This window comes from Syngnathus acus, chromosome 11 (genome assembly GCF_901709675.1).
Source record: "Syngnathus acus chromosome 11, fSynAcu1.2, whole genome shotgun sequence".
NCBI classification, from domain to species: domain Eukaryota; kingdom Metazoa; phylum Chordata; class Actinopteri; order Syngnathiformes; family Syngnathidae; genus Syngnathus; species Syngnathus acus.
In genome coordinates, this window is record NC_051096.1 from 7,029,692 (window position 1) to 7,051,073 (window position 21,382).

Sequence of the window (21,382 nt, forward strand, 5' to 3'; positions counted from 1 at the left end):
AACTAGGGTTTCATACTGGAGTTAGGGTTTGAAAGTAGGGTTTAAAGCTAGGGTTAGGGTTTCATACTGAAGTTAGGGTTTCAACTCAGGCTTTCATACTGAAGTTAGGGTTTGAAAGTAGGGTTTAAAGCTAGGGTTAGGGTTTCAACCCAGGGTTTCATACTGAAGTTAGGGTTTGAAAGTAGGGTTTAAAGCTAGGGTTAGGGTTCCAAACTAGGGTTTCATACTGGAGTTAGGGTTTGAAAGTAGGGTTTAAAGCTAGGGTTAGGGTTTCATACTGAAGTTAGGGTTTCAACTCAGGCTTTCATACTGAAGTTAGGGTTTGAAAGTAGGGTTTAAAGCTAGGGTTAGGGTTTCAACCCAGGGTTTCATACTGAAGTTAGGGTTTCAAAGTAGGGTTTAAAGCTAGGGTTAGGGTTCCAAACTAGGGTTTCATACTGGAGTTAGGGTTTGAAAGTAGGGTTTAAAGCTAGGGTTAGGGTTTCATACTGAAGTTAGGGTTTCAACCCAGGGTTTCAAAGTAGGGTTTAAAGCTAGGCTTTTTTAATTAAATAATTTTTATGAATTAAATGACCATGTATATAGTAAGTCTCTCTCGCTCGCTCGCTCTCTCTCACTCTCTCTCTCTCTCTCTCTCTCTCTCTCTCTCTCACTCCAAGTCAGGCGAATGATGCAGGTATCGTCAAATGAGTTTATTTTATTATAAATCATCCTTACAAAATCATCATTTGTCTATCTCATTTGTAACCTCTATAAAAGTCTTTACATAGTAGGAGGTGGGGAGAGGAGAAGGCATCAGGACAGCCACACGCTCTGACCTCACACATCAGCTAAATCACGTGATCACGGCTGCGATGATAAATAATCCAAAACATGGTTGCGTCATGGTGTGCAAACACAATGATGGGTGGGTGGTTGGTTGGTTGTGTTGTGTTGACATGACAACAAACGCTCCTCGGCAGTGCAAGAACTCACGTTGACAAAAAAAAGGCACAAATGAAGATAAACGCCAATAGTCTGGCACATTATTCTTTTGATTTCTGGACACCCAAAGTAAAAGAAAAACAAAAGTCGACGACAATGAGGCAAACGTGCCACGTGCACAAACTTTGATGTTTACTGAATGTTTCCATCTGCTGCAGCTGCTTTTACAATTTGACTCCCGCCGAGAGCCAAGATGGCGTGCCCCGATCCAATTTTAGATCAATGGCGTATGTGATCGTCAAAGTTAAAAACCTCTGACAAATGTACAAGCGGGACTCCCATGGATGTTTCCCAGGCAAAACAAACAAAACAAACCAAAGCTGGGCGGTGTTATCGACGTGTGAACATAAAACTGAATAAATACTTTAACTCCCCTTAACAATGCAGGATCATCTGAACATAACACCTAAACAGTCCCGTTAACAAAAAAAATAAATATGTTCATGTACAGTGCAGGGAATTGTTGGCAAAGCTGTGGAATACGCACATTTTTGTGATGACAATTACTCAAACAATCAGGCATTGGAAGAAAGGCTCAATGTTGATTTAAGACAATGGGGAACAGATGCTAAAAAGTGCTATTGATGAACACTTTTGCGACAAAACAAATCACACGTTAAAAGCAACAGGACAAGAGGGGGAAAAACACAATTTGAAAAAAAATAAAATAACAGGGCTTCTTTCATGATATGCAGTTGATTTGTTTGGATAGCAGAACATTTTAATCTGTCAAGTCAAAATATCCACACCGGAAAAAAAAAGTCATATTAGTGTTAGAATAAAGTTATGGTTTAATTTTTAAGTGCCGCCCCATACTTTTCAACCCATTACAATAATGATGATTGCTGACCCATTTGATGTGTTTTTCCCATGACTTCAAATAAGAAAAGCTCCCATTTCCCTTTGCATTTGATGTGACATTTCCGATATTAGACTCAATATCACGCTATATATGGCACTGTTGCATATTCTAAAATAACAATGACAGTGAGTCACAGCTTTGCCTAACAGAAAGGCCACGAAAAGCACATTTCTTTCATTCAAAATGTCCGAGCGGTCTTCTGATCTTGTCGCTGGAAAGACCGGCTGCCAATTAAGGTGCAAACTGTTTGATGTTAACGTGACAGCATTGTGTGGATGGATACATGCTGTTAATGCAATACATATGTGCATACATATGTACTATGGCTGGACAGAGGGGGCATTTTAAAGGGGCAACTAGGTGTCACAAACTAATACAGGTGGCGAAAATGTGCAATAAATAATTCTAAAGGCAGACCCGATGTCCAAAAATGGCACACCCAGGAAATGATGGTGATGGCTAAAAGACTAAAAAGGCCGGCAAGCAAGTTACACTCGAGGCCAACGAAGCAGGATGAAATGGCAATTTGGGTCAGAACATCCAGCATTTGCTTCATTTCATCACAAAATGTTCATTTTGCTCATCTGCAAAGGACGGGGGGGAAAATGTACTCGGCTCAACTTACGATTGGGGACAGGATTCTCGGAATGAAACACATTAGTAAAAAAAAAAAAAAAAAAAAACAACAACAAAAAAACCCCCCCCCACAGGACTGAGAGCAGGATATGAGATTTCAGGCTTTCAATAGTGGCGAACATGAGGAAACATGATTTTTTTTTTTTTTAATCTGATCAGGATATACTGACCTCAATGTCCTTAAAATGAAAAATTAAAAAGTATGCCAACCCTCTCAGAGACAGCAGCTGATTTGTACAAAAATCAAATCAGGCGATAAAGCAGTGTTGGGGGTCGGGTTCGGGTACCAACAAGTCCAGCAATCGCGCCCCGATGCCATACGGATTGCTCGGAGTCACCTTGTAGGGATCCGCAAAAAAAAAGATTCTATCCAAACCACTGTTTTGTGTCTCCTTTCGTTTTCTTCTTCTGAACTCCCAAACATTTGTTCAGCAACACGGCGGCACGGCGTCATCGCCCCCCGCCCTCACGCCTCCCCCCAGGGTAGGGTCCCCCCCGAGGGGGTGCCGGTCCTGTCAGAGCCTCTCGATGTCCTTGTATTTCTTGCGAAGGATGGACACCTGGTCCTTGAACAGGACTGGATCCAGTCTCATCTGGGAGCGGACCAGCGGCATGGTGCCAAACCAGCTGGCAAACTTGTTCATGCACGTCTGCCGCTGAGCGAAGTGGTCCGGGTCGGCCCAGCGAGATGCCCTTGAAGACTTTGGGGGAAATGAAATTCAAATTAATATTCAGCTCAACATGCATTTAATAAAAACATTCACATGCACAGCAGTGTTTCAGCCTTCCCAGTTTGTATTTGCTGAAATCAAAAGCTCTTTCAATCCAAAACATCTTAACGGGTCAACTTCCATTTGAACAGAAATGCATAGCAGCATTTGTGAGTTATTTGGGCAGCTTTCTAAGAGCTGCCACAAAAAACCTGCAGATGTTGCTGCCTCACCTGTCCCATCATTGTCTCCTTGTACTGTTTCTTCTGTGTGACTTTGATGGGTGGGAGCTTGGTGATGGCAGAGACCAGGAAGTTCATCAGGATGTCCTCGCAGTTGGCCAGCTGATCCACCATGGTCTTGAGACTGGAGGGCAGGTAGTTGGTGTACAGGTAGTGGTAATACCTGCAAGACACGCCAGGAACCAGACTCGTCCATCAAATGATTTTTTTTTTTAAATTAAATAGTATTTTCCGTCATAATGAGGTAACCATAATGACACTTAACGCTACCTGTGGTAAATGGCGGCGCCCGTCAGCACCATGGAGTAGTCATTGGTCCACTTGGAGGTGTAACCCCACCGCTCCTTGTTGCCGTCCCAAAAATGGCTACGCGCCGGATAGCCGACTATTCGCTCGGGAAAACTCTGCCACACGGTGAAGGCAAAGTCCACCTGGAGAAAAACCACAGATGACATTATAAACGTATGATAAGAACTGCGTGTCAATTTTGTCAACACATTCTAAAAAAAATGATAACATAAAAGGAAGGCATGTTTTCCTTGGAACATTGAAAAGGTCATTTGAATGACAACAAAGACGTCATTTGTTATTCAAGAACATATGCGTTGATGTGACCTATGCAAGATTCGATTGACCAGATGGTTCTTCTTGCATATTGATTCATCCCATCACGCATCATTGGGCTATTCGGAAACTTGACCATCTAAATCCTCAGCACAAAATTGACTTCCAACATCTAACTCCTTCTAAAACTGGAAAACAGGAAGAAAACCGAGAAGGCCACTGTGACCTTCAGTCGCCTGAACGGAAATCATTTGCAAGACGTCAACACACCTCTGTGGTGGACAACACCGTGTCTTCATCCAGGCTGAGGACGGCATCGGTCACGATGGCCTCGTAGGGGAGGAAGCGGCTGCTCATCACCTGCGAAGTGAGACGTGGGGCAAAGTAAGGTCAACCATTTCGATAGATCATCCAGGATTAGTGCTCTTTTTATTCAACCCATTGAAATCAATCAGCTGTTTCAATGAATCTAGAGGACACAAGTTGTGACATCACTAAGCAGATATTTTTTGCTGTACTGACAACAATAACAACAACGACGATGGAGTGCTGATACAGGCTTCCATTAGTGGATGCGGAGTCATCTTTCCCTTCTCAATCGATAAACACAGAAGCGACGCAAGAACATCCCACTTGAGTCCAACATTTGGTGCAAATGTTCATGTCTTCCCCCAGGAAGACTTCTCCAGCCAAAATATGAGGCAAACCTACAAACCCAGGGTGTCATACTGGAGTTAGGCTTTCAAAGTAGGGCTTAAAGCTAGGGTTAGGGTTCCAAAGTAGGGTTTCATACTGGAGTTAGGGTTTGAAAGTAGGGTTTAAAGCTAGGGTTAGTGTTTCATACTGGAGTTAGGGTTTCAAAGTAGGGTTTAAAGCTAGGGTTAGGGTTTCAACCCAGGGTTTCATACTGGAGTTAGGGTTTCAAAGTAGGGTTTAAAGCTAGGGTTAGGGTTTCAACCCAGGGTTTCATACTGGAGTTAGGGTTTCAAAGTAGGGTTTAAAGCTAGGGTTAGGGTTTCAACCCAGGGTTTCATACAGGAGTTAGGGTTTCAAAGTAGGGTTTAAAGCTAGGGTTAGGGTTTCAACCCAGGGTCATATACTGGAGTTAGGGTTTCAAAGTAGGGTTTAAAGCTAGGGTTAGGGTTTCAACCCAGGGTCATATACTGGAGTTAGGGTTTCAAAGTAGGGTTTCATACTGGAGTTATCTGGGCCTCCGGGCCTCGAGTTTGATACCTGTTCACTACAGTGACATGCCATAATCCAATACTTTATATATACTGTATCATGAAAGTGATGGAGCCTTGTGGGTGGTTTGGATCAGCCTGGCTGAAAAGCACCCAGATGGGAGCGCAGCAGACTCCTTCCCTCTGCGTGTGTGTGTGTGTGTGTGTGTGTGTGTGTATGTGTGTGTGTGCTCAGCCTCCCACACAAAAAAAGAGACATCTCAGAAATGCAGCACCGTGATGGGCACGCATATTTAACTGACCACGATTTAAACTACAAACCCAAGGAATCTTGCAATTGAGGGAGCAATTTGTGATTTTCCATTGAATCGTACAAAGTGCACAAAAGATGAAATACATCAAATGTTTCTTTTTCTAGGTTGTTTTGGCCAGCTGTCTTAATACTTAACAATAGGCTCATTTTGTAAAAGTGGAAATATGATTCCCCCCCCCCCCCCCCGTAATCGCCCCAGCACTGATTTCACACACTTCATACGAGTGTTTGCCTTGCGGCCCTTGTCGTCAGAGGGCGAAAGAGACAGTGAGGATGGAGAGGAGACAGGAGAAGTGTTCCCTCCCACTCACTTCAAATGAGGCTTCGCTGTGTCATCATTACGCCTGCTATCTCCTGCGGGCACGATAAGAGAAACAAAACAAAGCCATCACCCCTCTCCAGGATCGCTACTTCTCCAGACAGCCAGACAAAGTTGAGTGGACTAGTAGCACAGGAGGGAGTGTGTGCAAGTGTGTGTGTAATGACAGCGAGACCAACGGAGTGGCAGAATAACAAAAGAAGAGGGAGAGGATGAGAGGCGAGAGTTTCCAAACCCCAGGTGGTTTGTAACATTAGAAGAGCGACATATTAGCCTGGGGCTTCCCGGAATGTGAGCTCGCTCTTACAGCAAGAATCTGCCTCTGAGCGTTTTTTTTTTTTTTGAAAGTACAGAAAAGGCAGGTTCGGACGAAAAAAAAAAAAGGACCACCGATGTGGTCGGTAAATGTCCGGTGGGATTGTCACGAGGTAAGCGGTCATTAAGCGGACTTGTGGCCAAGGAGAAGATGGAGGCGGGATTGATGTTAATCCCATAAAAACAGCGCATTGCAAATTCTATTTGTCGAGCCCGTTTGTTCCTACGGGGGAGGAAACAATCGTTAGCGTCATAAATATGAAGCCAAAGGCCAGACAGCTTTTTGTAACAGCTGTGCACAGTCATTTGGAGAAAATGTGCCACTAAAGACAATAAACGGAGGCTGTTTTTTTTTTTGTTTCACATCCTGCATTACTAATTCACACTTGGAAACTTGCAAGCTGCTTATAATAGTTTGGCGTTTTATTTCATTTTGACTTTTGTTTTTTTAAATTCACTTAGTTCATACTTAGTGTTGCTTTGTTTAGTTTAGTTTCAGTGAAAGCTCAACAAAAACAAAAGGACACATTTGCTAAACTTAAGAGTTCATTTTTTTTCAATGTGAAATGTCATTTCAATTCGTTTGCACAGTGCAAGGGAAATATATCATCTCTCCTCTCTCTCTCCTCTCTCTCGGTAGCACACAGTAAACACAACCAGCCGCAACCGCAGCGTAACACAGGTCCCCCCCCACACACACATCCCATCCACAATTCTATCCGTTGGTCAACAAACATACTTTCACGTTATGACTGACAGACCACTGGGAGCCACAGAGGGAGGTAAACCATAAGGTCGGTAAACCGCCGCATGAGCGATGCTGACGTGACAACCACCTCCTCTTACACACAATACTATTTTGTTGCAGTCTATTTTGGCCTATTACAGAGTTTTAATTAAAAGCACCCAAATTGTTCTTTAGCGCAGCACAAATTGAAACTCATTAACTCCCAAACGCTCTCCAACTGGATGAAGTCTAAAACAATATACAGAGTGAAAATCTGCATATGGCAGGGCCAGGATTTGAAGTCATCAAAAAAAAAAAAAAAGGCTCACCTTGTTCTCGCCTTCTATGACGATAACAGGTACGGAGGTGGAAGGCCAGCGGTGCTTGGCGGGGAGCGGCTTGTCACAGTTCCACAGGACAATGATCTAGAAAAAACAAAATACATTAAAAACAACATTCATGGTTGAATGTTAAAGAGCCAAAATATTTTTTTGTACACAAAAGACGTCCTGTTTTTTTGCACACAAGGAAATGACTTTCTGGGGTCAAGTTTGGGGTCATGCAAATGTTCATTCATGCTTGTTGGGGAAACATGCACCATGTGATCAGCGCCTAACACGCGCTGGTACGTTCTCATAGCTCAGCCTCCTCTTATCTTGTTTTATTTGGATATAAATCGGCGTTTGCTATGCTCCCACTCCAAACAAATTCTAGCTAACTGGAGATTTTCTCGACATGTTTTCCACTTCCATGCAGTAAGATAGACTGCAAATATGGCGTCATTGGGCGACGCTCGCGACGTTCTGAAATCCGTTACCGGGTTCTATTTCGGCTCTATTAGGAGGACAGATGGCATCTTCGCCAGCTCTCTCAGGGTGCCTGCCGATGGTGTGATTGTGGATGCAAGACTGCGTGCACGCGTGGATGTGTGTGTGCACGGCAATGACCGCGGGGAACAAAAACGGAATCGCTATCAAGGCTGCAAGAAATCTGTCTTTCTCCACATACACAGCAGAAGGTTCACCATGTCAAAAACTGCCGAAGTGTGTTCAAAAGCTTTTTTTTTTTTCCCGTCATCGCATCAAATTTAGATTTCTTTTTACCCTCACTGTTATTCCCAGTCCCTCTCCTGCATTCATTTATTTATATCCTCATCTACTCGGAGCCCGGCAGTGGTGGGCTGTGTACCTGGCTCTTCATTCTGCATGCACGGCCTGAACATTTTTAAGCAGTATTTCCTTTCGCTGTTTTGCCAACGATATATGCATCAGTGAGGAAAACAAAAAAAAGGTAAAATGTTTGCAGAATATTCAATAGAGAAAAACAGAAGTCATATGATTAGGACGATTATTTTTCTCCCACTGACTAAAAAGTCAGGATGCTTAAATCTGTGGCAGCTTTTTACAAATAATAAAAATATATAGCAGCAACCCACAATTCAACCTTTGAAAAAGCTAATTTATCTTCTGCCAATTCATCCTACTGAATGATAATTATGTGTCAGTCAGGGAGCAAACACTAGTACAACTTGACCTCGCCTCTGACTAACCTTACCACAATGTACTAAAGTTGATTGAGTGATTTTGATAGCCTTCGCAATTTTTAGTGAAGGATACGAAGAAAAATGCACAGGAAAATAGATGAATTGAGAAAAATGTTGACTCATTTAAACTAAAAATCTGCTATTAGTTTTTCCATGTGTAAAATTTGCACCAAGAACATTCCGGCGTCTTCTGACAGTGTCTTTGGGAAAAAAAAATTAGACTGATAATTTCATTGCATCTCTGTTTTTTTACTCTGCTCTCACTACAAACGATCCTGCACCAACACACTTCCACTGAAACTCACTTTCTTTGAGAAACCTGCACAGCAAATAAAAAGGGAGACACATACACACACATGCAGCCATTGGGGAGCAAATTCCATTTCATTTCCCATGCTGTTAAGGAGCGAGCCCAGGAATCAATACACGATGCCGTGCTGAAAGGGGGCTCGGCTGCCATGGAGACAAATGCGGCACAGCTACAAAACGCTGTTCAGGTTCAATCCATCAGCGTTAACACAAACACACACACACACACAAATGTTTCACCTGTGCACAGTACTGGGACTTGGCCACGGCCACCAGCAACTTGAGGATGGGCTGGGACTGGGACACCAGATTTGACACGGCGTGGATGACAGCTGTGAACTTTGGAGACGGTTTAATACCTGAAACAGAACGTGACAGACTTAAAAAATGAAATCAGGCAAATCCATAAAACGCCGCCGACCAACTGCTCGCCATTAGTGTCATTTCAAAAAGCCATCTGAACGGAGCCGGGAGAGCGACAAACGTGATTCATATCGGGGTGGTGGGGGACCAAACTGGAGCGGAATGACGCAAGTGCAGGCTGTTCTAATGCTTGGATGCTGTCTTTGGCGTGGAGCGCTCCATTCTCTGGCTTTCATCCCATCCGCCACATTACAGAATCAGCACATCTCGCCAGCTGAATGATTACTGCATCATCGCCAGCCAGTTTGATTCAGCCTTTTAATACCTACTACTTGACTAGTTTGTGATTTTCCAATATGGACGTTTATACGATGTTCCTTCTGTCTATTTGACTGCAAAGCGCAGTAAATCTCCCGCTTATTCGTCAAAGCCAGCCGTATTGATGAATGTGCGCGTGGCGGAATGATGGAGTGAAGACGCGAGGGGGGGCCCCGAGAGGTCCTCGGGTCGCGGGGGTGATAACTCGGCGCTACTGAACCGCAACGGCGGCGCCGAGTGCTGACTCAAAAGCGATGATGGAGAGGCCAGTGAGTCAGCAGGACAAATACAACCATTCGTCAAAGGGCCGTTCCTCCGCTCGCTACGCTCAACGGGGGCAGTCGATCAAGACGAAAGGCCGTATATTTCTACCGCTCGGACAAGCTGAGGAAAATAAATTCACTCGCCGCCTTTCGTACACGCTAACAATCCAGTGCGATGTTAAAAGACAAATTGAATGCATGCTACTGACCAAATGTGGCGTAGAAGAAGGGGAAGTCTCCTAGGTAGCTGGAGTACTGCGACAGAGCAAAGAGCCCCCCGGGGTGAGTGTTCCACATCAGGGTGCTCCTGGAACTGTGCTCTAAAAGGCGATCTTGGATGATCTGGAAAACAAACATCACATACGAGGCTCCTAATAAGGCGTTCATCTTTAATTTACGACGTAAGGTGCTTCCAAGTTGAAGGGCTTGGCGGCTGTGTTCAATGTGAATACATTAGCATCGTTTGAGAATAAAATGGAAGGACCCTGTGGACTTGAGGGATGGCATTTCAAATGGCAGGAGAGCATTTTTTATTTCCAGTCATACATGATGGGAATAACATAGTTTGACAGAACATTGGATCCTATGTATCCATTTTCTTCAAAGTACTTTAAAAAAAAAAAGAAAAAGTGAATATTTGAACGAGGCTTGCAAAGCAATCCCGTTTTTTTTTTTCTTTCTTTATTGCTTCAGCGGCGATTCTCGTCAACGGCTTTTTAGTCGACGCACAGAATTGCACTGGCTTTAATGGCTTCTGCATTGCCACATCACACACTCACACGGTATGGCGTTGCAGTAACAATATCATCAGTTGCATCTAAGCAGGAAGTCAGTCAGGGCCGCCTGAATCCTTTCTGAGTCCAAATGGAGCAGTCACTCAGAGAGTCAGACAGCAGAATGGCCACTACTCTCTCGGCCGTCTCCCCGCGGCGGCGGCGGCGGCCTCGGCCTCTGCCGAACAGGCGGGGAGAGAACAGAGATATTGCTACCTTGCCCTTGAACCAAGCTAAATTGCTTCAGTAAAACAGGCGCAGGTTTAGGGGCCGTGTTTTATGGCCGCTATTGAAAAGGGGAGGTGATGGCTGCTGGCTTGGTAACTCAGAGGAGAATCCGGTGATTTGTAGCGACGGCTGAGCAGCTGATAGCTATTTGGAATGTGTAAAAAAAAAAAAGTTATTATGATAGCTGGAAGGGCCCCACCGTGATAATATTGACAAAGCAACATAAAGATTCTTCATCGTGAGGGGCAGGAGAAAATGCAAGGGCTGAGCTTTTTTAACACCCCCCGAGCTCGGTTTCATTTGCTTTCGCCGGAAAGATTAACGCGGCGGCCATTGACTTATCTCTCAAAACACTGACTGCCACCTAAAAAAGCCACAGCCTTTCCACCTTACGACGGGCAATTTGGCTCGCTTGACTGCCGCTCCTCCCCCGTCAGCAGAACCTTAGTCGCGACGTGATGGACGACTCAATCTCACCTCCCAACAGCCACAATCAACCAATTAGAGCATGACAGATAAATCCTGCTTCTCGGGAAGAGCGCAGTGAGTTGGCCTTTAATAGGTGGCCTTTAATAGACGTACCAGCAACTCACATTTGACTGTATTGACCTTGAGATTGGTGGCAAGATGTGTGATTGGTTGCAGGAAAAGGGGGGACGATCCTGTCGCTGCACTTTAGGGGCTGGACGTGGACGGGGTCACGAAAAGTGCATTGAAGTCCGCATTCGATATATTTGCTTTGATTCGATTCGAATCAAACGCGACACAGCGATCAAGTTCTCGTGCACAACGTGAGCGCTTAGTCAGGTTGGCTCGATGTGTAGCGGCCCTTAAGGAGATTTGGATTCAGCGTGGACGGTCGTTGGGTGGACGGGATGAATTAACCATGTCGCTTGTTATCTGCGGGGCTGCCACGGCAACGCCATTTACATATGTCAGCCCTTCTCGGCCCCGCTCTTGCCCCGCTCACCTGCTACTTTTTACGGGACAGTCAGTCAGGATTAAGGCCGAGCCGCATTCGGAACGCTGGCATACGCTGAGTCACCTTGCTTTTTAGCGCAGAGTGACAACGGCAAGGTTGTGCCTGGGTGGTGCGCCGTGTGGATCTGAGCTGACAAACCTTGACATATGGAGATTTGCTTTCGACCGCATGTGTGCGGCAATGACGCCTCGCCGTGAAGCGTGCTAGTTAACAATAAAGCTACGATGTAGAGATGGACGACATCGAACGGCATCTCCGTGCTGTAGCCATGACAGATTGAGAGTGTGGAAAAGCTGCAGAGGCAACAAAATGGCATTCCCGCATGACTCGGTACGAGGGGGAAATTAAACCTGTGATGTTTTCTTACGAGCAGGAGAGGAAGTCGACGAGAGGAAGGCTTATTAAGTGCAGCCTTTATCCGGTTCTCGGTAAACAAATTTGATGAAGATGTTCCGGTCACAAACTTCATGAACTGGGTTACTGTTGAATAAAATATGAGGTCAGTGGAAGAGAACTTCAACTGCATGTTTTTAGGGATTGTGGGGAGGAAAAAAAGTCCGAATTACAGAATGAGAACGAGGAATTCCAAAGCACGCCTGCGAATAGTCGGTGTACTCCGACTATGATCGGAAATGTTGGACCCACTTGGAGTCACGTACTTTCACTTTGCGTGACTGACAATTATGTTGCTGTGACTGATGTGACACTCTTTGGAAATTACTTTTGTACATGACAAGGCTTTTAGACTTTCAACATTTCTTCCTTTTGACATGAATAATTATTTCTATCATGACCATGTACCAGTAGAAAAAAATAGTCATTATATTTAATGAAAACTTACTTATTATTTTTCATAGATATTTTATATTATATATATATTTCTTTATATATTTTTTGACTTGGTTATACGACTTTCTAGTTAAACAGGTGTGCAGGGTACATTAACCACAATGGGCATGATGTGCTTGTAATACAATACACACTTTTGCAGAATTATGAATGGATGATTCCATAAGGAACTCATTTCAAAACCACGATTGCTTCACTGAGGTTAAAGGTCAAGAGTGTGGCCATGGCAGTTTATGTAAACCTGCCTGTTGAGACGGAGCCTTTTTCAGCTCCAGCTATCACTGATGCTGTTTCAACCACTTTGACGACAAGCACCACTAATGTTGTGAAGAGCACGGGAATCAACGGTTGAGTACTTCACTACAACCTCTACCGTGAGTCACGTTGTTTTTTTTCCCTCTTCATCAAGCTACAGAATAACAGATTGAGATTTGTTTTAACGAAAAGGGATTCCAGTGTGAGCTTCTCGCTGCTTTCCGAACATGTGCTTTACGTTTAAGTGCCGTCTATAAATGACAGCTTCCCCCGCCGCTTGGCTCGCTCGCGGCACGACGCCGACCAGACAACGCGGAACGAAAGCCAGATTTGATCGAATGTGCGGTGACACGGCGGCCCCTGAGAGGGTGATTGATGACGAGGGTGCGGATGGGTGCATGTGTTGGCTCCTCACCTCCAGTGTGGTCAGCACTATTTTTTCCACCGAGGAAAAGTAGGCCTCCCACAGGAACTGCGTCTGCTGTCTAAGCGACAGGATCTTATCCTGGTGGATGGAACGCACCGTGGTAGGAACCTGCCAAAGTCACAAAGAAATACTGCCAATTTACACCAAAGTAATAACGTCAATTAGATTCTGTTCTTCATTGCGGCGCCTTCTGCTGTGCATCACTCGGCCACCGGGGGGCGGTATAGGAGTCATGCAGCTAAACAGAGTTTCGCACGACTGATTACCTCAGCATAGGACAAAAGTTTTTTGTCGAGGATAAAGAAAATCGGTTTTGATATATTGTCGTTTTACATGGGTTGCTGCACCCTTTGTGCTCGAAATGGATTTGCGTTATAACATTGCCACAGATGAGCTATTTGTTATCCCATCTATGCTATTTGTCAATATGTCTCAGCCATAAGATAGTGGCCTTTAAGACAAAGTTGTTTGGTCATTTTAAATTTTGTTTGACAGTCATTACATATAGTGAATAATCGTATAGTATTTAAAAGACTCCAAATAGGATTCTAGTGAGATGCCGGCCGGCATAATGAGCTCAGATTAGTTTCCTCTTATGCCGAAAGACTCAATGTCAAACAATGTTACTCTGCGCTTGATTCAAATTTCAGACTTAATTGGCATATAATTACTTTCTTTTTTTCCCCCGCACTCATGAATATTATACAGTTCTATCTACTTGCTCATTCTATTTACTTGCCCTCTGGTGTAAGAAAAAGGGAGACTTGAGTGATATTTCTAGGACTTGCTTTCGCTGCCCCAATTGAGTTTGGGTAGACAAGCGCCTTGAAGAAAACAACAATAGTGCAATCAATTCAAAGGAAGAAAGAGCCTGCACCGTTCAGCACTTTGCAAGTCATAGCCAGCTTTATTTCAGGGCTGGGAGTGCTGCCGTTTGTCTCGCCGGTACCGTTTGCGGCTGATTTACCTGCAGCAGGAGCCTCTCGTCACCGATGACTGCTGCCGTATTCCAGTTGATGATCTCTGAGAAAGGCAGCTCCCAGCCGTTACTAAGCATCACCGGCACGCATGCCGCCTGACAGACACACACACATGCAGAGTCAGACAGGATATGCCGCCTGCACAAACACGACGACTTGGGCCGTATTGATTATGATGATCAGATCAATTAATCCGCTATAACAAATAAGCTTGTTTTGAAATGAATTTGACACGAGGTTTGTTGCTGTTCTTGTAGTTTGCTGTGATTTCACTTTTGCCACAAACGCGTAAACATTGCCGATTACGTTACGATAACTAACAATCCCCAATGCGCGCTCTGTGTGATCCTAGCTGTGTGACACGGTTCTTTAGTCACACGGGAGACACAAAAACAAGCTCGTAAAAGCCGCATCAACACATCACCCGGCCTTATAAATGCCAAATGTGGAGCAGGTTAACAAACAGTAGTTTACAGATCCAGGTGTTGTTGCTGGGTCAATATGTGCTCCCGAGAGGAGAATTAATGTTGTGTACACTACGCAGCGCGCCAGCACGGAAAGGAAAAAGGCTATTGTGTTGCTACTGGAAACAAAGAATGATGACTGCGAGTGCAAGTAAATGCAAAAAATGACCTGGATCCTGTCGGCGTACCGAACAACGGGGCAATGGTTTTAGGATTTGACCGAAAAAAAGGACACTCAATATATCAATTTGGATTCCTATTGATTGTTTGTAATGAGGAAAAATGGAGGCTGCCCAAGGTAACTGCATCAATATTGTATAGACAAAAGTATTGAGACACACCTCATCAATCTTATTCCCTCTCTCCCTCCCTCCCTCGCTTCCCCTCTTTCTCCATACATCCCCAACCTAGCTTCTATTTTTAGTCTATTAAAAGTAACGGCACGGCGGCGTACTACTTTTGTCCGAGTTGTGCATCTCAGCAGCATGCAAAAGAAACCGCCGCCTGCAAGCCGTCAGACTCGGTAATATCAATTATTCTATTTTGATTGTTTAATGAAAAAAGAAAAGTTGTGATGAGGCTGAATGTGACCTTTGGGAAGAGTTGCGGCCCTGGGATGGAGACACGGGAGCAGCTGGTGTGTGTGTGCAACGGTGTTTGTGAGTCTGACGTAATGACGACCCTGTCGCTCCCGGGACGTAAAGGTGTCACCTCGACCGCAACTGGCCCTCGGGCTCGGCGGTCATCCGCTTCACACATATTCGCGTGTACACACACACGCGCGCACAGTTTGCCTCTGGTAAGAATTGCTTTGCCCTTCGAAGACAGCCTGCGAATCCTTTTTTTTTTCCCTCTCTCTAGTCTAAACAGTAAGTCGATGCATCCAGTGAGTCAAATAGTGAAAGTCAAGCGTGTTAAAAATACACAGCGGTGCAGTGTGACTATTGCAGATGAGTGTATTTATGAGGTGCTTATGGTTAGATGAGGTAAAGGACAGTGCAGCAGTAATGTACAAGTCCTACAAATGGAGAGGCCAAACGAGCAGTGCGTGTGGATCAAGCTGGAAAAGCCATGATGCAATTTATCACTTCATATGCTGAATGGGCTTTTTTACTTCAGATCATTTACAGCTGGCATTGTGCTTGAACAGCCTTGTGGCATATAAAGTATGTTGCAAATAAATGCTTTCAAAGCATGGAAGTGTGCTCGCAAAAGACACACACAAAAAAAGGATAAATAATGTGTGTGAATGAAAAGTCTCTATAAGATGGTAGTATTAATAGGGGGATAACATTTTTTTCCATTGGTCCATCAATCAAAGTGAAACAATTACCAATGTTCTTAATGGTGGAACAAGTGAAAGAGAAAATTGCTATTCACGTGGCTTGTGGGTATGAATCACAGCATGCTTTCTCGTGTGTGTGTGTGTGTGGTGTGAGTCTGTGTGGGAATGTTTACCTGCAGGGCCTCCAGAAAGCGAAAGGAGCCCAGCCTTCTGCCTCGGGGTACCAAGCAGAAGGTGGAGTTGTGGAGCATCTCTTTGTAGTCATACCTGCAGAGACACAACACAGAGGTCAAAAGGTTAAATGGTACTATTCGATTTCCTGCGTTGAGCTTGTGGTGGCTGAATCGTCACCAGGCTCATTGCGAGGCGCATTGAAATAAAAACAAGCGCTAATGGACACTTTTTGAGTCTTGACATTTATGTTTCTGGAACGTGGGAGGAAATCTGGAGGAAATCCATGCGAGCCTGGGGGGGAACATGCTTCACAAGGACATGTTGACTACGAGGCAGACACGCTAAGCATCATCGCTAAGACCATTTGACCGCACATGATGCATTCTTGAAAGGATGACCCAATTGGAATGAAGTGAAATACCTCGCCACCTCCATTCATTTGACTCCTTTTCATATCTCCCGACAACATGCTCGCTTCCACCTCCCGGCGGCGCATTGCTCAATCCCTCTATCTCCAAAAGCAGGGGGGTTGGGAGGGGAGGGGGGGGACGCTTCTTCCCACCCTCGTCTCTCCGCTGAGGTGTGTCTTATTGCTCAGGGTGCTCGGCCCTGCCAGGCGTAATGAGCTGAGAGTGACACCTGCTTCCACCACGCGCTTTGTGTGTGCAAGATGTTCGCATTGAGAGCCCGTAGGTGTCAAACTCAAGGCCCGCCACATCATGAATCCACAATTGTCATCATAAACTCAGGGGGTGAAGGATTAAGGGAGAAGAAAAACAGAAAATCCTGAGCCATGAATCGATACCAAGCGAAGGTTACAGGACCGGCTGGCGCAGCAATCTGACGCCGTTCAGCACTGCTGCGATTTACACAACGAACGGAATAGTGCCTCATTTGTTCTTTAGCACTAATGAAGAGCGGGGACGTGATAACAACCCACCCTCATTTACACCTTCATGCACACCGTTGTGCGCATTTGACAAAGTCGTGAACGCGCCCAAGCTACGCATCATCTTGGCTAAAAGTGTGTGTTTCATCCATTAAAAGCCAAATTGAGAGAAATGAGATTTTTGAATGTGTAAGGTCCAGGTGGAAGACTAAAATAGGATGAGCCATCATGCTGTGTAAATCCACCTTGGCTTTACCTTCTTCCTGCCTCCCGCAGCTCCTTTCCTCATTGCTTTCTCATACTCTGTTGACTCCGAAAATAAGATGTCGGCCTTGTTTTACTTGGCTTCCTTTTTTCGGGGCTGTGTGACAATAGCTCTTTTGCTGTGTTTGTCCTTGAGGCCTTGTGGTGGCTGAAAGAAAAGCACCACTCACCCCTGGAGGTGTTAGCTGACCTTTTTATTTTACTCACGAGTATGCAACAAAAGCAATCCTCGCTCGGTTCAGCATGACTCATTTACCGATTTGCCACCAGCTTAGGATGGGGACGAGAGCAAACCGTTGACCATTCAGCCGATCGTGTGGGATTGATTGTTGGCTAATTGTGCCAACTGGTACAAAATGGGAGGAGGGCGGGCAATTTGCTCTAACCACAAGAGTAACCAAATGATAAGACCTCAGCCTCATTAGGGGAATAGCATTAGTTTCGAAGAACGCAATAATTATTTATTCACACACAATAAAAAGAAATAAAAAAAAAATCTTACTAAAGTTACTAACAGAAAGTATAGTGCAAGGAAAATTAATTTAGATTTTTTTTTTGGAAGGGACTAGAACGGATTAATGACATCTCAATCCATGTCAATGGCGAAAATTGATTTGATATACTACTAAATTGAATTAGAAGCTAGGTCACGGAATAAATTAAACTCCCAAGTCAAGGTAGCACAGACTAAAATCAAATCAACTCAGAGGAAGCCAAATCTTGACAAGCCATGATACAGACAGCTAACTGTGCACTGCATTATAGTGGGAGCAGCTTCGAATAACTTTTGAATTATTAAAATAATCAATTAATTACGTATATCTGGTAGTGATCATCTTAGCATCATTATCTTTTCTCTAAAATGACGTCCTATCTTTTTTTCTTTTAGAAGTGAGCCGAGATGTTCTCGGCGCCGGGCGGCTAGCCAACAGATGCTTAATCGCCTCCAGTTGCTTGAATACGAAGCTTCAAAACCCGCCGCCAGCTGAAAGATCCAATTTGTTGCATATTAAGAATGCTTGCACAGATCACGCCCTCGCCCGGACCATTCGCTCCCCTCCTAATTTGTGTGTGTACTTTCCAGCGTGGGACACCATTTGTTTCATTTTGTACTCATGAAGCTTTATCATCTAAAACAAATCTCTACAGAAAAGCTCTCAGTCTGTGTTTGAAAGAAAAAGCCCGTTCTGTTCTTTTAGTCATTGTAAACAAAAAGCTTATAAATATAAATGTCACCTCGCAACAGATGTGCACATCTGTCTTGCAAATAACTCCCAAACAGTCTAAGAAAGCAGATTCCAGAAGTAATTAAAAATGAGCTTCATGCTCATTATGAAAGTTGAAGCATATTGTTGCGTGTTCCCAGGAGACTGGAACAGATGTGCAGGCTGACTGAGGTAAAAGAGGCGGGATGCAACTGTTTTTTTAAAATTATTTTTTAAATATGTTTTAATATTAAATATATTTTTTTTAATAATACTTTTTTTCTAAATATTTCATAGAGGCTAATTTAAAAAAGGTTTGTGAATATATATACTGAATATAATTTAAAGTTCAGAAATAAATTGGTCACAGTCTGCAGCTAACTTTTTAATGACAGCACTTCTAATTAAGAGTGAGAAGCTTTCACTGCTCATCTTAAAATAGCTTCAAGATCTGCTTGAAATGAGGCATGCGATTCCTCGGCCGCCCATGCACTTTTTACACTTGACTGCAGTAGCTCTCTGACAGTGCCAATCAAAACTTAGCTCTATTTTTAATGTCAACACTGAGCCGGCATGAAAACGTATGCGCTTCAGGCATGCATTTGATTATGTCAATGAGTATTTATGAAAACAGCAAAGGTGGGAAAATTCATGTGTTTATGCCTGATGTATTCCACAAGTGCAGACATATAAATCTGCGAAACATCTGGAGACATTTGTTTTTTTTAAAGGGCTTTGGATGTTCAGGACAAACTTCATCTAGCATTGAAACAATCGAAAGGAGCTATTGTATCAAAAAGTTTGCGTCACATTCCTAAGAACCCACTCGTGTTATTTTTTCCGACAAGGTTTCATGTGTGATGAGTTAAACTTGATGTGACATTCACTTCAGGGGACATTTTTACTGAAGAGCTTAACCTGGAACATTTTTGGTTATTTTTCCCTCCATAGCCGACTTTCCATCTTAACCTATGCGCCTCGGAGAATTCCCCTCGACGAACCCCTGTAACATTAATCTCATTTATCGTACAGGTACGTACAAGTTTCCTGGAAAGTCCCAGGCACTCCAAGTCGCTCGATGAGATGGGAAAGATTTTCCAAGTCGGTGCGGTATTTGGCCTGGTAAGGTGGTGGCTGCCGGCCATGTAAGATTAAATCAAAAAAACAAAACATGTACACAGACACGTAAAAGGACTCACAAGGAGACTTAACCACTTCGACAAAGTCAATCAGTTGAAGTCAGCAGGGGTGCTTGTTGCCCTCCAGCCACTCACTCGGACTGATTCTGATCTACCTCAGATGCGAGTCTGAATATCGTACAAATAGCCCGATAAGACGTCTTCCTGACATGATACTAATTCACTCTGATGCCTTCATCCTTGCAATCTTCTCAATTTGTCCCATCGCATTTATACCGCTGACAACGGAAGGAGACCAGTCTTCAGTTACATTTAGCGTCTGCGTGGAACAGGATGTTGGATTACGGAAAGTCTATAACGGGAATTTTTTTCCGACGTCCGACTCGGAAACATAAATTAGCTGCAATGCATGTACAAAATGTGCCTTTTTTCCCCCAGCAGTCTGCGATGTGGCATTAGAATTCCAAACTGCACACAAGGAGGACAGGCATGAGGTCAGATTTGGTAAATTTGTCTTTTGCACGCAGCTGGATGATTGCTCCTCTACATCAACAATCGGTTCACACTCAAAACACGTGTATGCACACAAACACACTTCAATCAGTAATTGGCGCCGCGCTGTGTGATCTTGCAGATATAAAAGGTCCGGCCTGGGTGGATGCTCGCTGGGGACCAGCTGCGCCTTCTTACGCCGGCACATCCAGATGGCCCCCCGGGGGGGGATGCCTGTTCGTTTTCTCCGTTCGTGTCTCCGAAAAGTGCGAGGCGTTTTCAGATTTAGACATGTCAGCGCGTGTTCTGCGGTGTCTTCTTTTCAAAACACTGACACATTTTGTCATCAGAGCCACTGAAAACGAGAAGGCCGCTGGACTCTGAGTGCTTTCATCTAAACGCATACCTGTGCAAAAAAAACCAAAATGCCAATCTGAAGCGAAACCGGAGTTCATTTGTATCCATAAAAACGCAAGCTTCAGCATAAATGACCATCGCAGAGGCCCCATCTGCAGGCAAACAATGCTTGCGGTCTGTGCCAATAGGTGAGCAGAAACTTAATCACCTTTAATTTCCTGTCTGCTAACACATTCTAATATATTCCCTCTGAAGACTCTTCAAATCAAAATGTAATTGTGTCCTGGAGCCAGCTGGGTCTCCTCTGCATGGAGAGAAAGAGAAATCCAAAATGTCTGGGATCTCACGGCCTGTAATTTGTCCACATTTCTTCTTTGTAATGTTACATTGCTGCAATTTAACGTCTGTAATATGACAAGACTATTTTCAGAGTCGGAAGAAAGCCGTCGCTCTGTTTAACCAGTGCCGGATCAGTGGAGCAGATTATCTGTCAATCACGTGGTCGACATAGAGACAAGTTCCCAGTCCCGTTTGGCGTCTGCGTAGGACAACCTTGTGCTAGAGAAAAGTGGAAAGCGGGATATTTCTGCTGTCGGACTACGAAATGTGCATTGCAATGCCACTTGAAGTTGGAGTATCTACTTAGGCTGTAAAAAAAACAAAAAATACTACTAATAAAAAAAACTAATCAATGAAACTTTATAAATAATATAAATATAAAATCAATAATTAACAAAATATATATAAAAAACTTTTTGAACACTACAAAAAAATCTTTTTGATTTTTACGAGTTTTTGCATGTCAACTTTGTGACACTGGGGAGCATCGTGCAGTTGGAGACAATTTGGGGTGTGTATGTCTATGTGTGCGTGCAACAGAGAGCACAGAGGGGAGGGGTGGAGGGGCAGCTGTCAATCAGAGGCAGAGAGGCAAGCAAAGCAATAGGGTACCCAGTGGCTTCATCAA

General features: G+C 44.1%; 1 protein-coding gene across 1 annotated transcript in view; it reads right to left on the reverse strand.

Moving 5' to 3' along the window:
• Positions 1-677: 677 nt before the first annotated feature.
• The window catches only part of ext1b (exostosin glycosyltransferase 1b), a 56,519-nt gene continuing 35,814 nt past the window's right edge, over positions 678-21,382 (reverse strand). Inside the window, exons 2-11 of the mRNA XM_037263229.1 lie at positions 16,069-16,162; positions 14,134-14,241; positions 13,155-13,274; positions 9,862-9,994; positions 8,949-9,067; positions 7,186-7,281; positions 4,269-4,358; positions 3,705-3,865; positions 3,426-3,597; positions 678-3,183 (exon numbers count right to left, since the gene is read on the reverse strand). Coding sequence (XP_037119124.1) covers positions 2,998-3,183; positions 3,426-3,597; positions 3,705-3,865; positions 4,269-4,358; positions 7,186-7,281; positions 8,949-9,067; positions 9,862-9,994; positions 13,155-13,274; positions 14,134-14,241; positions 16,069-16,162 — 1,279 coding nt within the window. The 3' untranslated portion in view covers positions 678-2,997. The remainder of the gene's footprint in view (positions 3,184-3,425; positions 3,598-3,704; positions 3,866-4,268; positions 4,359-7,185; positions 7,282-8,948; positions 9,068-9,861; positions 9,995-13,154; positions 13,275-14,133; positions 14,242-16,068; positions 16,163-21,382) is intronic.